At 43.0% G+C, this 18269-nt stretch overlaps 4 protein-coding genes across 4 annotated transcripts; 2 read left to right on the top strand and 2 right to left on the bottom strand.

Annotated features, from left to right (window-relative positions):
• Positions 1-1008: 1008 nt before the first annotated feature.
• BCR41DRAFT_346893 (hypothetical protein) lies at positions 1009-3376 on the top strand. Its single transcript, XM_022022979.1, has one exon. The coding sequence runs from the start codon at positions 1125-1127 to the stop codon at positions 3333-3335; it is 2211 nt and encodes a 736-aa protein (XP_021885230.1). The 5' UTR covers positions 1009-1124; the 3' UTR covers positions 3336-3376.
• A 241-nt stretch (positions 3377-3617) lies between these two features.
• BCR41DRAFT_156443 (hypothetical protein) lies at positions 3618-4198 on the bottom strand. Its single transcript, XM_022019622.1, has 3 exons — positions 4097-4198; positions 3903-3967; positions 3618-3803 (listed from the first exon to the last, which is right to left on the bottom strand). Exons 1-3 carry the CDS (start codon positions 4138-4140, stop codon positions 3652-3654), a joined length of 261 nt encoding a protein of 86 aa, XP_021885231.1. The 5' UTR covers positions 4141-4198; the 3' UTR covers positions 3618-3651.
• A 232-nt stretch (positions 4199-4430) lies between these two features.
• On the top strand, positions 4431-14225 carry BCR41DRAFT_419260 (hypothetical protein; the record flags this gene model as incomplete). The annotated part of the gene is made up of 15 exons (XM_022029734.1): positions 4431-5689; positions 5824-5950; positions 6055-6639; positions 6718-6837; positions 6940-7409; positions 7526-7674; positions 7789-8098; positions 8200-8746; positions 8831-9643; positions 9742-10037; positions 10156-11287; positions 11391-11552; positions 11627-11798; positions 11879-12556; positions 12688-14225. The coding sequence occupies exons 1-15, from the start codon at positions 4521-4523 to the stop codon at positions 14223-14225; spliced, it is 8268 nt and encodes a 2755-aa protein (XP_021885232.1). The 5' UTR covers positions 4431-4520.
• A 1424-nt stretch (positions 14226-15649) lies between these two features.
• On the bottom strand, positions 15650-17279 carry BCR41DRAFT_346898 (hypothetical protein). The gene has a single exon (XM_022022980.1). It carries the CDS (start codon positions 17074-17076, stop codon positions 15688-15690), a length of 1389 nt encoding a protein of 462 aa, XP_021885233.1. The 5' UTR covers positions 17077-17279; the 3' UTR covers positions 15650-15687.
• Between the last annotated feature and the right edge of the window lie 990 nt (positions 17280-18269).

An 18269-nucleotide genomic window follows, 5' to 3' on the forward strand; every position in this document is an offset into this window, starting at 1 on the left:
GGGTATGATCCATCATGTTACAAGAGAACCATCAATTGAAGCGATCTAGAGAACGGTCAAGGCCTTTAGTGAAGGCAGCGAAAGCGGGAATGGACACTATGGAGATTCGTGCAACGCATGAAATTTAATCTATCGGCTCTTTTACCAAAATGATCAGTATGGGGGTTTTTTTATTAAAATTTGTTAGCAGGTAAAATTCGATTTCTTAAAAAAAAATTGTCGTCAGTACCAGGTAATGTAGGGTATTTGGATGTACCATCATGGGAGGTTGAGCAAACAGCTTTGTCTCTTCAAATTGGAATACAGTGAAGTAGATGTGGAATGCAGGGAGCTTAAATATCAAGTGCCATTTGCAGGATTTGAGAAAAGCAAGTTTCAGGATTCCATGTAATAATATGGAAGTGATCTTGAGGAATGTTACCAAGTATTCACAAAGTGAGGAGGAGGGACCTAACGAAAATTGCTTAATAAATACATGAAGGAAGGCTCTACTTAAAAGCGTATGGATTCTGTGTTGAAAATGCCATGAACGATAAAAAAAACAAAAAACAAAAAAGAATGAAAAGAAAAAGCGAATAAAAAGAACAAAAGAAACGGCAACCACTAAAGAGGAGGAGGTTGAGACTCAAAGAGCAATTGGCGTTCAACAGCGATTCTTTTTGTAGTACTTTTTTGCCTTATTGGGAACACTCAGCAATTCTGTTTCTGCATGAGTTTAAATGAGAGACCATCGACCATGCGTTTTTTGGGTGTTGGTGAAACGAAGGTCAAGGTCAGGTCAGCCAGGTCATCCATTTCTTTTTTCTACTTCTTTTTCTTTTCTTTTTTTTTTTCATCTTTCTTTCTTTTCTTTCTTTCTATCTTTCCCATCTTTCCATCAATCTTCTTATCTTTCTATCTTTAACTTTCTATTGCTTTTTATTTATTACACTTCCTTCGCTCGTTCTCACACAACTATTTCCCTTCATCTGATACTAAAGGCCTTTTTAAACTTTTTTTTTTTTTTTTTTTTTTTTTAAAACACTGTCGTCACAGTTCGGTCATATCTTTAAACGATTCAAGCTAGCCTATCATAGCTGTTCCCCCATTCTTCTTTCCCCTTCACATTAAAACTACCCTGGACAATGGACACAGATCAAGCAAACAGACAACCGCCATTGCCCGCAAAGCTGCGTTGGAGACCTTATGCTAATGGCAGTAACAAGAAAAACAACACCAAAATAAAAAAGGATGACCAATCACGAGGGACTCGAGGTCATGCCAAAGCAATGGCTCACAAAATGCGAGGCCAGCAGTATTACACCGGTAAAACTCAAAACGCGCCTGCGGGTATCCAACTACAATGGGACGAGCCTGAGACTATCGAATCGATGAGTCATGGGGGGCACCAGTACCACCATCCTTTCCATAACGGTGACCGGTCGCGTGATACCTCACCCAGTTCTTCAAGCTCGGGTTCGAGTTCAGCGTTTTCAGCACCAGCTACAGCAACAGCGAAACAGGGCATCCGCCCTACGACAACGAACAGCATCTTCGTTGGCAATGTAGACAACATCAGCGCCGGTACTATGCAAAATCCTGTATCTTCCTTGCCATCACCTGCTTCTCCTAACTCGAAGTTGCCGAATACTAGGCTGGATCTGGTTGGTGGGCAGTCGGATCTTACAAAGTACATGGCTACCATTCCAGACTTGACAAGAAACACCCTTGTACAGAAGGATGCTCAATCTCTAAACTCCATGACATCTGATACTGCCTACCAGATTGCCTTGAACGCCCTGTTTCAAAATCAGAATACGAGGCCACCGTCTAACCCCTTTCACACACCTGCAGGCTATGGACCAAACGGTATCACTAACGCCACTACAACAGCAACAACGAACAATGCTAATGCTCCCATCATCAACAACGGTATTACTCCTACCACTAACATTTCTGTTGCTCCAATCGCCCCTTCTATCCCAACTTCCAATATTTTTAATCCTCCAAGCCTCAATAATGTTTTCCTTTCTGATCCAAATCGAGCATTAACAAATCAAGAGCTGCTTGGTGTCTCAAATATCGACGAATTACTACTCTCATGTGGTCTCGCACAAAATAACGTCAACAACAACGCCCACGCCAGCGCTTTTTTGAGTAATCCACAGACACTCGCTTCGCCTGCAGACACAGATCAATCATATAGCTCATCACCTATGCCTCCGTTACTCGACTTCCGCAGTAATAGAAACAATGTATCGCGCGCTACTTCACCGTCGTCAGGAGCATTTTCCCCAATGGCTCTTACAAGCACAGCCTTTGAGACGCTTCTGTCACAACCGGTTGTTCCACAACAGAGTTACCAACAGCAAGGGCAGCAACCAACGCCGCAAGCGATGAGTATGAATACTGATTGTAATTCAATCAAGGATGCCACATATAACTCCTTACTTAAGGAGTTATCATCTCCATTCGAATACATTTCAAAGAGTGGAGACTCTACAGTAAGTAATGTGCCAACTGCATGGCCTTCACTGTTCCCCAATACCCTTTCAGAGCCAGATGCACCCCTGGTCAAGGCAACTCCTCAACCAATAACACAGCGAAGCGAGATTGGGACTCAGACTGATGGACTATACCAGCCACCGCTTACACCATTGTCCACAGAAACACCAACGTCATTCAACGGATCACCTTTATCTGCTTTGGGTCTCTCAGAGGAAGGGCTTGATCCTGACTGGTTGAGCTTCTTGGATGAGGCATCACCACTATTTAATGACATTGAGACGCCACAGCCATCGCTTTCTGACATCGAGATGAAGACATCGAGTCAAAATGTCAATAGAAATCCAAATAGGACACAGTATGATAGGACCTTCTGGAATTGGGCCGAGCAATTGCTCAAACCAGGGGCCATGACTCCTACAGTTAGTCGCAATGGGTTCCCGGGCACGGCGCCAACGATGACAAATGTGATCCCCAATGGCAGCATTAACAATGGCGGTCTCGTTAGGACCTTGCACGGGTCCAATCAACAGAAAAATAAAAAATCTTTTGGTTCTTCTGGGAATGTACCTGGAGATCTCACCGAGAGTCAAGGAGCTAAGACAAAGCTTGAGAGCATCCAGGCAGAGAGTCAAAATGGGGAGCTTGATGACATCAACGGGGGAGGTAACAAGGATGACAAGGGCGTCAAATCCAACGAATCGGACAAGGAGAAAGCGTCTGCATTTGAGCGCTCAGTCGTTAAGGACAAGGAAGAGGACGCCAATCTGGTTGAGAAGAGGTTTGATGGGTTCAAGGGACTTATATCCCTCATCAGGTCGCTCTGGATCAGTGATGACGATGACAAGTGAAGAAAGAAGTAATTTTGACTTGGGTACTTGGCGTAATCGATTTCTTTTTTTTTTTTTTTTTTTTTCCACATTTAGTCCACATAGAATGTTTAACTTATTGTTATTGTTGCTGTGCTTGTTGTTATTAATGCTGATGCTCGTTATTATTGTTTTAGTTTTGCTCCTTCTTTTTTGACTGTCCTTTCATTGTCTTCACACTCCACTCTTCATTCCTTCTTTTCCTGTATATCTGTGTATATTCTCCCGCAAACTTTTTCACAATGAATTATAAATTCATAATTTATAACAATTTATTCCTTATGATAATAAGAATCCCCTATATATTGCGCGATGATGATGTGTTTGAATATTGCTCTTGCTGTTGATGCTGTTGTTGGTGCTGAAAGTCTCGCTCTTTGTCCTTCTGATACTGAGCAAGAAGATCATTGTTCTTTGTGACAGGTCCGCGAGGATTTTCCTCTAGTACCACTAAATACAGTATAACATTTATATGACATACGAGGGTTAGTAATGTTAATTGCTAAAAAGAATGGAGCTTTTGTTTTGTTAGAGTGTTGTATAACCTACAGCGCTTGTAAAGAACATAAGAGGAGGAGACAAAGATAGGCAAAGACAGGATAATAGTTAAAAGCCTTTTTTTTGTGACAGGAAAAAAAAAAAAAAAAAAAAAAAAAACAGAGGAATTATTAATCTGAGTTTGTCAAGAATGAGTAACTTGACTTCATATGCAGCGAAAATAAATTCACTCAAAGATCTATTACTTTTGACCCTGAGGATTCAATTTGTTTGGGAGAAAGAACGACATTGGGAGAAAAAGAATGGAAGGCACAAAAAAAAAATGTTCAAGGAAAAAAAAGTCGATTCAAGGGGCCATGTGATAATTCAATTGGGAATTAAGGAATTAAGGGCAAATAACCACAGCAATTAAAGATTGAAGAAATCATTTTCTAATTGACGATGCTGTTGGGCTGTGCTCGATTTTCCATTAGGTACTGCGCATGACCCATCTTGTATGGTGAGAAAAGATATAAAAGGGAGAGAAAGTTCTCTCTCTTTTTCTATTCTTTCTTTCTCCCTTCACTCCCTCCCTCCTCTGCTTATTCGCGCTTCTTAGTAATAACTATATTCACTCAGTTAAATTAAAAAAGGAAAAAAAAAAGGCAAGAAGAGTACGGAGGTACATCCATGTTGTTCTCGTACAATCGAAAGGGCTTAAGTACCTGGGATCCTAATCCAGACCTCGAATTCCAATACTTGGAAGAATATGCTCTTAACCCTGATGCGCGTCAGGATCTCCTTAAGTCCTGCACAGCCGGGACAAAAGAATATCATCTTATGAAACTTCGTCTCATTTCTCAAGAGCTCCAGCAAACATTGCCTGAAGAGATCACGACTGCCATGATCGAAGAGGCCCGAACGGTATTACACAATGCAGAAGCGAGCTTTGGGGATCAAAACAGGGAGATCATGGAACAGTTCCGAGCACAATTCGCGATTTTGGGCTATGAAGTGGATCGAGAGTCATTGATGAAACAAGTGGAGCTCGGTCCAGTCTCGGTAACTCGACTAAACATCGACAACGCCACCAACAGCCTCTTGCCTGAGGCGACGGTAGACTTGCTAGAGCAATGGCTTGAAAGCAGTATTTTAGCACAAGTACCCACCAAGCTGCATGATGAATTGATTGAGACCAACTATCTCATTAGTTCATTAATACAGAAGTTGATCCAAAAAAATGTTCCAACTGACATCCCTGCTGTTGTATGGAAGCATCTATTGGAACAACCGCAGATGTCAGACCTTTTGTTGCGTACAACCACGCCTAGCGAGCTATTATCCCTATTCAAAAAGATGAATATACCTCTTTCCTCAAACAACGTGGTGGTACAGTCAAAACCTGGCGAGCAACAAGGAATCAGTGGACAGGGTAATGCGGCAGCCATGAGTGAGATCGATACCATCGATATCTTGATTGCTAAAGTGGTTATTAGGCTTCACGGTGCGAATATGCTGTCCTTCAGGGACGATATCAAGCAGCTAAAGCATTTGACGGTTAAACAATTAAAATATATCCAGCACAATGTATCAGGGAGCATGCAAGATGAAGGGTTTGTAGGTTTACTGGAGAAGCGGATCGTACCAGACATTTTTTCAGAGCCACTATCACCACTGTCGCCACCGCAGCAGGGGCAGCGGGATCCGAGCAAGACAATCCTTGGTGAATGGCTGATCCGTATGCTTTCGTTCGTGGACCAATTGCCATCAAAGTTCAATCGTCACAAGCTTGCGGTTTATTTGATGAGCTTGGAGTATGACTTAGCCAACGGTGTTATGGATAAGACCAAGTTCCTGAAGTATGCCATCTGCCTATAACAATAGGGGCCTACTGGCATTTTTATATAAATGAATGAACTTGCATTTGTTTCTAATTATATCTATTTCTCTAAGCTGAATCTTTTTTTTTTTTTTTTTTGGTATATATTACTAGGTTTATTGCCATTCCTCGATACCATCGCTTCTATAACAGGAGTCAGCTCGCTACCTACGGAGGCCCTAATTATATTGTGGGCTTTGCTACCCCCAACGCCGACCGTCCTTTGGAGTATTGGTCCTCGGTATCTTTATTTTATTTTACTTTTTATCGTGATACCATGAATGAATGTCTCGCACTTGCAATGGCGCCAACTTTTTCATTTTCATTTCTATATTTACACAACAGAGAGTCCGAGTCGCTACGCAAGTACGCGACGAGAATATTGTTGTGGAATACCTCACATATTTCCTACGACTTAAGGAACCCGTGTCTACATTTGAGCCTTACTTCGATCTCCACTCCTTCCTTCATCCACTTCTCGCCCGTGTGATGTTAACATCCCCAACGGAGAAGCACACGCCATCAGACATTGAGAAATGGTCTTCGTTGCTTCCTCTTTCCGACGGAGGGTTGTTAAAGCTGACAGAGGAAACAATTATCAAGTTTACGCATGATAATCCCCAGACATTCATGCCCTCCGATCCTGTGGTCCTCAAACTGAAGATCAAGAATGCAAACCGGATCCTCGTCCGTGTATTTGAAATCCAGACTCTTGATTACTTACAGCAGTACCCCAAAGATGGTCCTTTGGGACTCGATCTGGATTTGGATGGACTAACTCCTAACTGGGAGCACCAATTGACAGTGGAGCATCCGGCATTGGAGATTCACGATTTGCTAGTAACGTTACCAGAGTTAGCGGATTGTAGGGGCTCATTTGTAGTGGATGTGGTCTGTAACGGCGAAAACAGTAGCGCGTATTTCACCAAGGTAATTAGAAGGAAAAGCAAATGTAGTGGACATTTGTTAAATCGACGCAGCCTATTAATCAGTAATTTTACACTGTAGGGCTACCTCGATTTTGTAGAAAGGCAGACTGTGGCAGGTCATTTGCTTACTATAATCGACGAAAAGAAACAAAAAATCACTGAGAACGTTGGAGTTTGGTTCAACAGCCACTACTATAAGGTAAGAAAAAAGCGAAAGGTGCTGTGGGGTTAATTTTTCAAGTTGATTGCAAAAGTACGAGACCCTAAAATGACGCAAAATAAAAAAAATGTGAAACACTAGACAAATCGCGACGGCGATATTACCATTCCTTATCGCAAGTCGTCTTCAAATTCTCAGGAAAGCCTTTTCATCACACATAACGGCTTTACAAGCCGCCGTAGCTTCCGGCACCGCCTCGAATCATATGAGGTGTTGATATCATCCTATATTGATCACGAGTCGCTGCTAGCAGACATGGATGTGAAGGTGTTGCTCAAGGGCACCTTACGCCTTGTTGACGCAGATGTAACCTGCCCTGTGGATCTACTAGAGCAAGTTGTTCTGGAAGTAACATCCTATAGCAATGATGGCTCCGAGACCATGATCTCTGTCCAAGATTTCAAGCTGCATGACCTGGACTGGACAGAGTACATCTACCAGGTCCCAGAGGATTTGGTTCGTGTTAGATTTTTGCTTAGAGCGAAAATCAAATCGTTGTCAACAGGCACGCTTCAAGAGCTTTCTGACACTTCGGAGTTTTATTTTAAAAAGTAAGTTAGGTAAAGTGCACAATCAAATCTATTTTATGATAAGTGCAGACACTAAACTATGCCTTTTTTTATATTTTTTTTTATACCTTCCGGATACTGGTGGACGCAATTGATAGAAGCAGCGCCGATGAGATGGTTACGCTGCATGCGGCATCTCAAAGGAATAAAGTTCAAGTGCATGGGGAAATCATTACTGTTCTCCGGGCTATTCCTGTCATAGGTCAGGTTCATCCTGAATATCAGATCCTCGTCATGGGTAAAAACGGTATGTGAATAGCGGAAAAGGATCTATGCTATAATTCTTCGCAACATCCTGTGGGAATAGACTATTTTTCTCCAAATGTTCAAACATTCAAACATATGTTTCAATTTCGTACAGGTGAAAGAAGACCAGGCGTGCCTCTCAAGATCAATATAGAGCATTTAGTTTCACTGGACACAATTGAAATTGACCTCCTATCGGATGCGGATGGTATTGTCCATTTAGGCTCGCTTTTGGGGATTATAAAGCTATCCTGTATACCTGGTCATTCTACTTGGGAATTTGCGGTTAAAAAACAACAAAGATATCCTGAAGTCATTCATGGCTCCGCAGACGCGCCTATTCACTTGCCTTTTAGCTTCCAGAACCACCTCGAGACTCGAGCAGTGGTATTGTTTAGATGTGCGTCTGACCTTGGAAGTGATAGGTAAAAAAAAAAAAAAAAAAAAAAAAAAAAAACACTTTACGCGCTTTTGGATGTAGTAATGCTCGCTAAAATTCTTTTTACATCTCTAAACGCCAAAATAGCTGTTGTATTGAAGACGCCACTGAGAATATTAGATTGGAAGAAGATTTACTCATAATTGGGCACTTGGATCCAGGCTGTTATAATTTACACTTGGATGATGAAACGCTTATACATCTCCTCATTTCGAGCCCGAGGAACGCATCTTTAATACAAAGCGACGCTATCAAAGGTTTGGAAGGCTTTCATCTCCGCACAAATCCTATGCTCGAAATTCGGAACAGTATGAGGCATCCGCTCTATATCTCTTCAGTTACGGATGATCTGGTACAACAGAAGATCCATATTCAACTCCAGAATTGGACACCTGCGACACGAGTCTGTGTTGTATCCTCAAAGTTCAAGCCATACAGGTCTATGCTTGATGATATGGCGCCATTCAAGGATGGGAGGCCTTGGTTTAAAAAGCAGACTAACCAGCAAACAACATTATTTAAGGAAGGAAGAGTCCTAGGGGAAGAATATCAATATATTCTGAATCGCAGAGCCCAATCAAAGCATTGGGCTGGTAACCTGTTGACAAAGCCCAGTGTCCTACTTAATCCACGGGTAATAAGAGCATTATACATCATAAAGGAGGCGCCACAAGGGAGACTGTTTTTATATTGAACTTTTTTTTCTCTACTCCTTCAGAGCATAGGAGGAACCAGTGTGTCTCGGCAAGAGATGACAAGACATAACCCTAATAACGCTTCATCGCGTTCTAATACCTTTAGGGGCCCCGGTGGGGATAGGACTATGGTTTCAAGTAATCCAGGCTATGATCTTGGACGTGGTGGCGCTATGCGTCATCGCAAGATTCTACCACCTGGTGCGCCTCCCTTATTCACCTTTATAGCCAACCCTAGCGTGATATTTGCAAATATGCTTCCAAGCCAAAGTGGAGTATTGGAGTTGAACCATGCAGATCTGAAAGAGGGCAATTATTTGCAAATCTTCGCTATAGATGGTTCACAGGCAATCCAACGCTGCTTTACGGCGTCCAATCGCGGTTTAAGGGTGTTTGGAGAGCCTATTGAATGGGAATACCAAAAACGCGACTTGAGGTTTAAGAGCCCATTAAGCTATGATAAGCACTATACCGGTGAAAAAACTGGGGCAATCTTGGATCCTAGAGCCCGTATGCATCAATCTCTATCAAGCGATGAACGCGCTGCTTTGGAAGCTAAACCGCATACAATAACGCTTACCTCAACTGGAAGTTCAGCCTCTGCAGTTCAAGTCATAAACTCTGTGAGTCAGGTGTACGATTTAATGATGACGCTGCTAGAGGGCGAAGCACACAAGCAGAATCTACGCAAGTTTAGGTTCATTGTGGACTGGCATAAATTTTCCCTCATAACCAAGAACGAAATGTTCTCGAAATGGAATTGCCATGAGCTCAACTTGTTTCTTTATAGGAAGGACCGGCCTTATTTCGATGCAGTCGTGAAGCCGTTCGTCAAGGTACTTGACTCAAAAAAAAAAAAAAAAAAAAAAAAAAAAAAGTACGACCAGCTTGGTTACTATATCAATTAATGTATCTCAAATCCGAACGCAAATAGAACAAATTGGTCAAATCGTTCATGGATAACTACTTGATTGGCGCATCTTTGGAGAAGTACACAACTCTAAATGAATTCAGTTTGTTGACTTGCATGGAAAAATGTCTTCTCGCACAACGAATTCCAAGCTTGCGAGCTTCTGTTGCCCAGTGGATAAAAAGCAGAGTCCATAAAGCTAAGATTTCCACCAATTCCAAATTATTCAAGGCCGTCATGAAATCAGGCGCCTTAAAAGATGTCACTGACGATGGAATAACCCCTTCTTCTCCATCCACAACCCCTGGAAACATTGGAAGGTAAGCTTGTAATTTTTTATTTATTTCACCTCACTTCCACAGCTCTTACGTTGCTTCTAGCCATTGTGAGCCCATCGATTCATTTGATTGATCTTTTTTTTTTATCGCTGGATAATAGTCAGACGGGATCGGAAGGGCGAAAAAGTGACAATGATGATTTCGAAATGGTTGACAAGCCTTTGATTGGTGCTATACAGTTAAGCGATCCAGCTCTAGCCATGCAGAGCACCTTTGGAGGAACTTCACTGTTCGGGACCGGAGCCTCTGGAGCTCCACCCGCTGCTGAGGGGCTCGAGTCAAATGCTTCTAGAACAGCTTTTGGCTCCAGCAGCTATGCGGCGCCTCGGAGCGCAGCGCCAGCGACCGATATGCCTGGACAGCCTACTCCTACATTTGGAGCAGCACCCTCAAGCTTGTTTGGATCTCCCGGAGGAGCGGCAACATCAAGTGCTTTATTTGGAACAGCTACAGCAAAGGCAGCGCCTGGAGGCTTATTTGGGTCTTCTTCGGCACCGTCAGCAACGGGCGGGTTATTCGGATCATCTGTGGTGCCGGCAACAACTACTGGTTTGTTTGGGTCGTCTGGAACGCCAACGACACCTGCTGCAAACATGTTTGGTCAATTTATGCCTAGCACCACGCCGTCAGGAACATTTGGGAGCACAGTGGCAGCTACAAACGTGCCTAATCAGCCTGCACCTGCGCCTGCTGAAGGGATGTCTATATCATTTGGGGAAGTGGCATCAGGGTCCTTTGGAGGAGCTTCAGTGTCAACTCCAACACAACAAGGCTTACTGCCAGCACAGCGACAATGGCAACAGCAACGGCAGCTGCAATTGCAACAATTAGCACTGCAGCAGCAAGCGCAACAGGTGCAACAACAGGTGCAACAACAGGTGCAACAACAGCCAACGCAGCAAGCACAGCAGCTGCAATTGCAACAATTAGCACTGCGGCAGCAACTGCAGCGGCAAGCGCAACAGATGCAGCAACAGATGCAACAACAGGTGCAACAGCAAGTGCAACAGCAGCAGCAGCTACCGCCGTCAAACCATCACGAGGCGCGGCGGTTAGCAGCCCAAATCCTACAGCAGCAGTACAAGCCTATCGATTTTACAAAAGAGATGATTGAGACATTTTACTGGGGCAGGCAGGATCAGACTATTGAACACAGCCGTGGGGATGTCAATGCCTTCTGGTTAGATTATATGGAGTACGATGAATCTAAGCGAGGATCATTTTTGTCAGAGGTAGCAGGCATTCCTATTGATGGACTTAAATGTTCTCACTTGTTTGTTTCAAATTCAATTTATAGTAACCAGATACATAATTTTAATTTTTTTTTCTTAACAGAACTTCGTAGCAAATGCTGGAACGTTCACGACCGTTATGGCAACTATCGCGCTGCTCGATCTGATGTTTAATCCTAAAGAGGCAACCATCAGGCGCTCTATCGATGGCAATCTACTTGCTTCGTCGCTTTCTCCCGCAATGGTGTTTCACTCTTCGACTAAGGTACTTGAAAACATCACCGCTAGATTTCGAATCGTTGATTCATATTAACTTTGGAACGCGTGAATGGATTTTAGGAACACACCGAGGCACCGGCTATTGGATCAGTTCTGATTATGCAGCAATACTTTGCACAACTAGACCGGACGGAGTACAACGCCAAGTTGATGGCTGACGTACGCAAATACATTCGGCCAGGAACTACGTTCAACTCTTTAGAGACTTATGGAGCACATGTGGTTTTGATAAGTAAGTATCTGGTTAGAGTCAATATAGTAGCAACAGTGCATCAATCATCTAAATTGGCTTATCTGCCCTCTTTACGCTAGATGCGACCCCGAATCCTATGAAAGTTCATTTGGAGGTACAACTCCCACAGGGCACAATCCCAGTCTATGACCCTCTCGAAGCCTCCCAGGATGTCGATTTAAGTGCGCATGGAACCTTTCAATACGAATATCGCTTTTATTTCCCAGAAGAAGGCGATTTTTCACATTACCCAGCTCATGTCTCCGACTATGAAAATATCGTCGCATTCGCAAACCCAGCAACCCTCAAAGTCCGAAAACTGGGATCTAGCCGTGACCATGATGTAGCTGAAATCAATTCTTGGTCTTACATACTCTCCTGCGGGACACAAGGAGATATTCTTCAGAAGCTAAGGTCTGATCCATTGGATGGCATGAATGTAGAACTCTTGATCCCCAGATTATACTGTGATATTGCTTTTTTCAAAGCCGTCACCAAAGTTCTCCGAGATCGATACGAATACATCGACCAAGTCTGGAGCGTAAGTATGGTGCTGCATGCTACACAAGAGGACGACAGAAAAGAGTTGCGGAAAATAGCAAGTGAATACATCGGAAAAAAGCAGATAGCTCGGTTGGTTGGAGACTGGTTTACGTCAGGGCTTGTGGTTCGTAGGCCTCAGGATCGATGCCAACCACCTTCCTTATACAAGGAGGCATTTCAGTACGTCGAGTACTTTCCTCTTATTAACGCACGTGGTAAAGAGCTTCTTCCCCCTTTAGCTTGCAACTACTAAAAAAAAAAAAAAAAAAAAAAAAAAAAAAAAAAGAAAGATGAGCTATGAAAGTAACGAATGTTCATATTTCCCTCCTTTCTTTCCCACTAATAGCTCACAAGGCTACCAAGCACGTAAGGGTCTTGAATACCAAGTTCAAGAACCAGTATGAACGGTTCTTGACCTTGCTCAGCGAGAAGCCGTATCACGATATTAATGATCTGCTCGTTCTGATAATCTATTTGTTGGCTCAAGACAGAATCCTTGAAGCCAAAAAGCATTTTGTCAGGCTGACGGCTCTTGTTGAAGAGAGGCAGCTTGATCAGGCGATGAATAGTGAGGACGAAGAGCAAACAGATGGTGCACATCATTTCCAGCATATCCAATATGACTACCTTCGCGCATACCTTAGCCTTTGTGTTGAAATTCAGACAAATGAAGATGATGAAAGCGGTAGTGGGGATGATGTCAGCGGACTAGACCTTGACTTTACAGGTATCTTGGAGATTGTGGACAAGTATCACAACTACCCAGTGCAGCGATGGAACAAATTATTCAAGGATATGAAAGCTTATGTCAATGATATTCAGCAATCCTGTGCTTCGGCGCTTAAATCTGGATCAGAAGTGGATTCAGGCGAGGTTGATGCCGTTGCGCCCGAAGCTTCTATGGGCTCGACTGAAGAATCCCTAACTGTCAATTCTGGCAAAGCTCTTTCAGGGCTTAACAAAAAACGTCCTGCATCAGTCTATTTCGGAATCGAGCCGGATAGCCATATTACAATACATCATTCCGGAATTAAGGAAGTCATTGTAGAATACTATGCTATTGACGCTGAAGCAATGTTCTCTGCCTCTCCGCTCGCGTTCGTTGAGCAGGGTGACGACGAGACGACAGCTACCGCCGCTAGCACTGGTAGTGGCACCATTCCCAAGCCTCTCTTTGGACCACCAGCATTTGGATCGTTCAGTCCATTTACTCCAGCATATACCATACCTTCATCTGTACCTTCTACAAGCGCTTCAGTAAGCTATCGTCTGATTAAACCTAACGGTATTGACAAGCATGTTGTATCGTTTGTATCTAAGGCTTCTGAGGATGGAATTGGGGTGCTCAAGGTTCCAATCTTGGAGCACTATCGGAATACAAACGTGGTGGTGTCAGTGGCTACGGTCCCGCCAGCGGCGACAAAGACTTGGAAGGCATATCACTCTCAAAATATCACAGTACAATGCCAGGAGCTGTCAGGAATGATCAAGGTGACGACAAAACTTGAGCAGTTGGACAGTAGTGCTAGTGGCAATAGCTCACGCTGTCGGCCTCGGCCTCAGCCTAAGAATCGTCCCCTTCGTGGTGGATATGTCAAGGTTTATGCAGAGCTGAAGAGTAGTCAGAATGGTCAAAATGACACGGTGTTCTGGAAGGATGGCTATACAGATCTGATGGGCCGGTTTAATTACTCAAAAGTATCGGCCAATTCTGCGATACCACCACCACCAACGATGATGTTCGGTGGCGCTTTTTGCTCGGGGCCGCCTGACAGCGCAGCTAACGGGGTTAAAGGACTGGCGGACGTGAAGAGGTTCATGGTATTTGTAGATGGTGGCAAGGCAGGCTGCGTCGTTAAGTCTGTTCCCGCACCATCACTGTAACACGCCGACATGCGTTGGCCCTTTTATTGAAATAAACAACTAAGGAAATGATTGAGGAGAAGAGGGATCTTTGCTTGACGAATAGATGACAAATTCTAAGCGCGAACATGACTGATTGGCCCACATTAGTTTCTATTGTATAGAGCCGCCACTTCACGAGATTCCATGCCATCAAGGTAACAACACCACGACCCAAATAATAAATCTGAATCCGACATCAATGATAGCCTGTCACTAAGGAAAGTCTAATGAAGCAGCTCATTAAATATGGAGTAGAGGACAAGACTTCGACTTTGTATTCGCCCCTGTGTTCCGAAAAAAAAAAAAAAAAAAAAAAGACTATTTTTTATCAACAAACGCCTAATATTTTCATTTGTTTCGTGGCTACGGATTACTTAATATCGCGACTCCAATACCAATTAGTTCCAATTGCCCAGTAGTTAAAAACCAGAATTATATATTTCATCCTTTACTAGTCTACCCGGCGCTGGATGTGTCCGTGTGCTCCACATTTTAAAAATTCATAAAAATCTATGTCCTTCAGTCTCAATCTCCCTTCAACAATTAACATCTTATATCATTTTCCCCTTTCGCTTTCCCAGCCTTCACACTCCCCTTACCTTAAACCACCACCATAGAAGGAGTTCGTGATGTAAGCCAGATCACATTGAAGCAATAGTTCAGACTAAAAAATCCATTGATGATGGATCGAGCTTAGAATGGGAAACAAAATCCCTCTCGTTTTCTGTCCCTTCTTCATTTCATATCATTTCCAGCCAAAAGTCACAAGAATGCAGGTAATCAAAGTGAACACCTCCGCCTCCATAAAGAAATCCAGGCAAGAAAAGGATGAGATCACTGTCCCGTTCCGTGTTTCTCCTCTCCTCCCCCACTTATAACCAGGAGTGGTAGAGAAAAGGAGGCAACCAATACTCGGCATGTGACGCGAAACTACTCCAAGCAGCTAATTCGAAATCTTATGTGGTACTGTCAGATCTTCCACAAGGCCTATATGTGCAGCAATGGGTGCAACACTTCGGTTACCACTGGCTGATGCCAATATTAACATCACTATTTAATCGTTATCTACAACATTACCAACTTATCAACAGTGGTACATAAAATTATAGCCTTGAGAAGCTAACGGCGCAAAGGCTTAATAAGATGGACACCAGATATGACATTTAGGCACCTACGATGCGACGGACGAATAACTTGGCGTGTCGTTTGCTAAAGTAGACCATTTATATGAGTGTTCCTTAATTACTCTTTAAGCTAAATATCACTACGCTTAAAGGCTTTATTTATTAAGGTTGAATTGGGAAATATATGTATAAGCGTGCTGTCGGTGTTTTGCTAAACAATATCCATCTAGAATACAGTGGTGATAGGTTATATACATGGATACGATGACAAGATAGATGCTTCAGAAAAAAAAAAATAAAAAAAAAATAAAAAGAAACTACAGGCCATCTGAACGCTTGATATCCACTGGGAAAGAGTTGGAAGGCCCGGGTTGGTTTCCTGTGGGGTCTACCATAGTAGCAGCAGTAGAATCCTCTTTACTATCCAAAGCGCTATGATCGACTAAAGAGTCTAAAACCGTGTTCCGAGAATGCTGGCCTTCCTTGGCATTTCCCTCCAATGGAATGTGGGCGGCTGTACTGGTGAAGGCATGAGAATTTTGATATTGATCAGATTCTACCATATCCTTTTCTTGTGCTGCAGCAGGACGTGCTGGTAATGGTGGGAGAGGCCTTTCTTGTGAAGCTTTATCATCATACATGCAGGCTTTGGCGTGTGCAAGCCCATACTGGCACATCTCCAAGGCATTATCTGTAGATAGCGTGGTAGAGTGGTCAGGGATGGTAAGCACATGAGCATTGCCCATCTCGGCTTGATCATAGACCTCGCTCCTTCTTTTCACCATGGAGTCGATACTTTTCTTCTGCTTGCCCCACATCTTATTAGCTATATCATCGTTGGGGTTGTAAAGTCCTTTGAATGTTGCTCGAGTACGGTTCTCGACAATGACGGCGGCTATGCCTTCAGCAACAGCCAACAGACCTGCTAGTGAATAAAACCCTAAGGCGACTTGATCGAACACGCAGAGGTAGGACAGAAGATTGGAGCGCACAATATGAGGACAGTTGTAGAGGTCGCGAGGGTTGTAGATGCCGTAGCGTCCATCGTAGATATCTGCGCGATCTTGAGTATCCCGTTGGAAGGGCAGTGTAAAGATTTGGCGCTCATGTCGTTGATAAGCTTGGATAGAGATATTGAGAAGACCAGCACTGATGAGCCAGACAGCTAAGAAGCGAATGATGGACCAAGCAGTGACGCAGGAAGAACGGCGTTCAATTGGTGTAACAATTCCATATCGAGGGTAAAGATGATATGCATCATCGGGCGCCGTCAAGAGATTGACGATATTGCCATGGATATTATTGTTATCACTATTCTTATAGTTATTGTTGACCCCACCCTCAGGCTCACTTGATCCCGGGACAACAGTTGTAGCAGCAGCAGCAAAAGGCGGTGAGGCAACGACAGGGTGTACCAAGCTAGGGGTATGAAGAGACGAGAAGGATACATACTGTTGGGAACTATAATTGTATTGTCGTTCATATCGTCGTCGTTGAGCGTTTTTGATACGGTATCCAATCTCTGAAAAGACCAATATCAAGAAGAGAAAGCCGACCAGAGCTGTGCCAGCGTAATATCGCCAGAACATAACCACTTCCGGATAATGGATATAGACATAGAGGAAAAACATGTCAAATCCGAACGCTGTTAACGCTACTAGCATCAAGGAGTAACGAATGACTGATTGGAATGTGGCGAGACCCATGGTTGATGTAATATGATGGTTAACGAAGATTTTTTTTATCTGAAATTAAGGAATAGAATGTGAATCGTTGTATGATCCCACACTAGAATAAGCAACGTAAAAGAGAGATATGGAAAGAAAATAGATGAGATCAGAAGCCTTTTTATACTTACTTAGTCCATCAAAAAGTAATAACACCAGTGCTTGGTGAGAGCTTACCGCTCTTTGCTTGTATCCTTAAGCATAGAATGAGTACAGGAAAAAAAAAAAAAAAAAAAAAAAAAAAAAAAGCCAAAGTTCTTTTCTACTACAACGCGGCATCATTGAAGTCAAGGATTTTGCGTATTTTCTTGGCAGTGATTTCTTGGCTCTAAAATTTTCAGGGTTGCACAGGGTTTGAAAAGATATTTTTGCCTGGGCTTTTTGTTGTTAAAAAAAGCTCCTCACATACACCCAAGGTTCCTGGGCTTCAATATTTTCCTTTTTTTCTTTTTTTCTTGGCATTTTTTTTTTTGTGGACCACTTTCTAACTTGGAATAGGGTTTTGAAAAGGTTGCGCAGTAGAGAACCACAAATTTATGACTGTGAAACAGCCATAAACTCATCGGATATATATTCCTTGATCTCTATGCAAAATCCTTGTCTGGAGTTGAAAACCTAAATGATCCTCTTCCTATCCGTTATGTGAGACAACCACATCTATCTCTTTCCTGTATATTTCCAATGTCATATGGATATTATAGGCGGGTTCATCCTTTAGAGACTATTTGATGGGGGATTTTGAAACATGGTACAATCTCAAGTGCCCTTTGTAGGACCAGGGTCGTGGTTTGCATATATATTAAGGCCTTCTTCTAAGAACTGCGTCAAATCGCGATCGCCCATAATCATTCTCTGTAATCCGATTCTAGAAGACCGACTACATTTAATCCCAGGTCACGAACCATATCGCGTATATGGATCTCATTATTGTACTTGTTATTATCAGCCGCAAAGTGAATGGCCTAGATGGCCGCTGTGGTAAGCCTATGTTCTATATGATACGGCTTTTGCACACTTCTAGATGAGCGTCATAGGCATATAAAAAGGATAATAAAACCAAGTCGACTAATATCAGCTTTGCATACAATCGCACGCTTGAGAATACAAAGTGTTTGTGTGTCTCTGAGGTAAAAGGCCCATGTGGCCGCATGGGCATTGAGGATGTCAAGAAA

Source organism: Lobosporangium transversale (genome assembly GCF_002105155.1).
Source record: "Lobosporangium transversale strain NRRL 3116 chromosome Unknown BCR41scaffold_4, whole genome shotgun sequence".
Classification (NCBI taxonomy): Eukaryota; Fungi; Mortierellomycota; class Mortierellomycetes; order Mortierellales; family Mortierellaceae; genus Lobosporangium; species Lobosporangium transversale.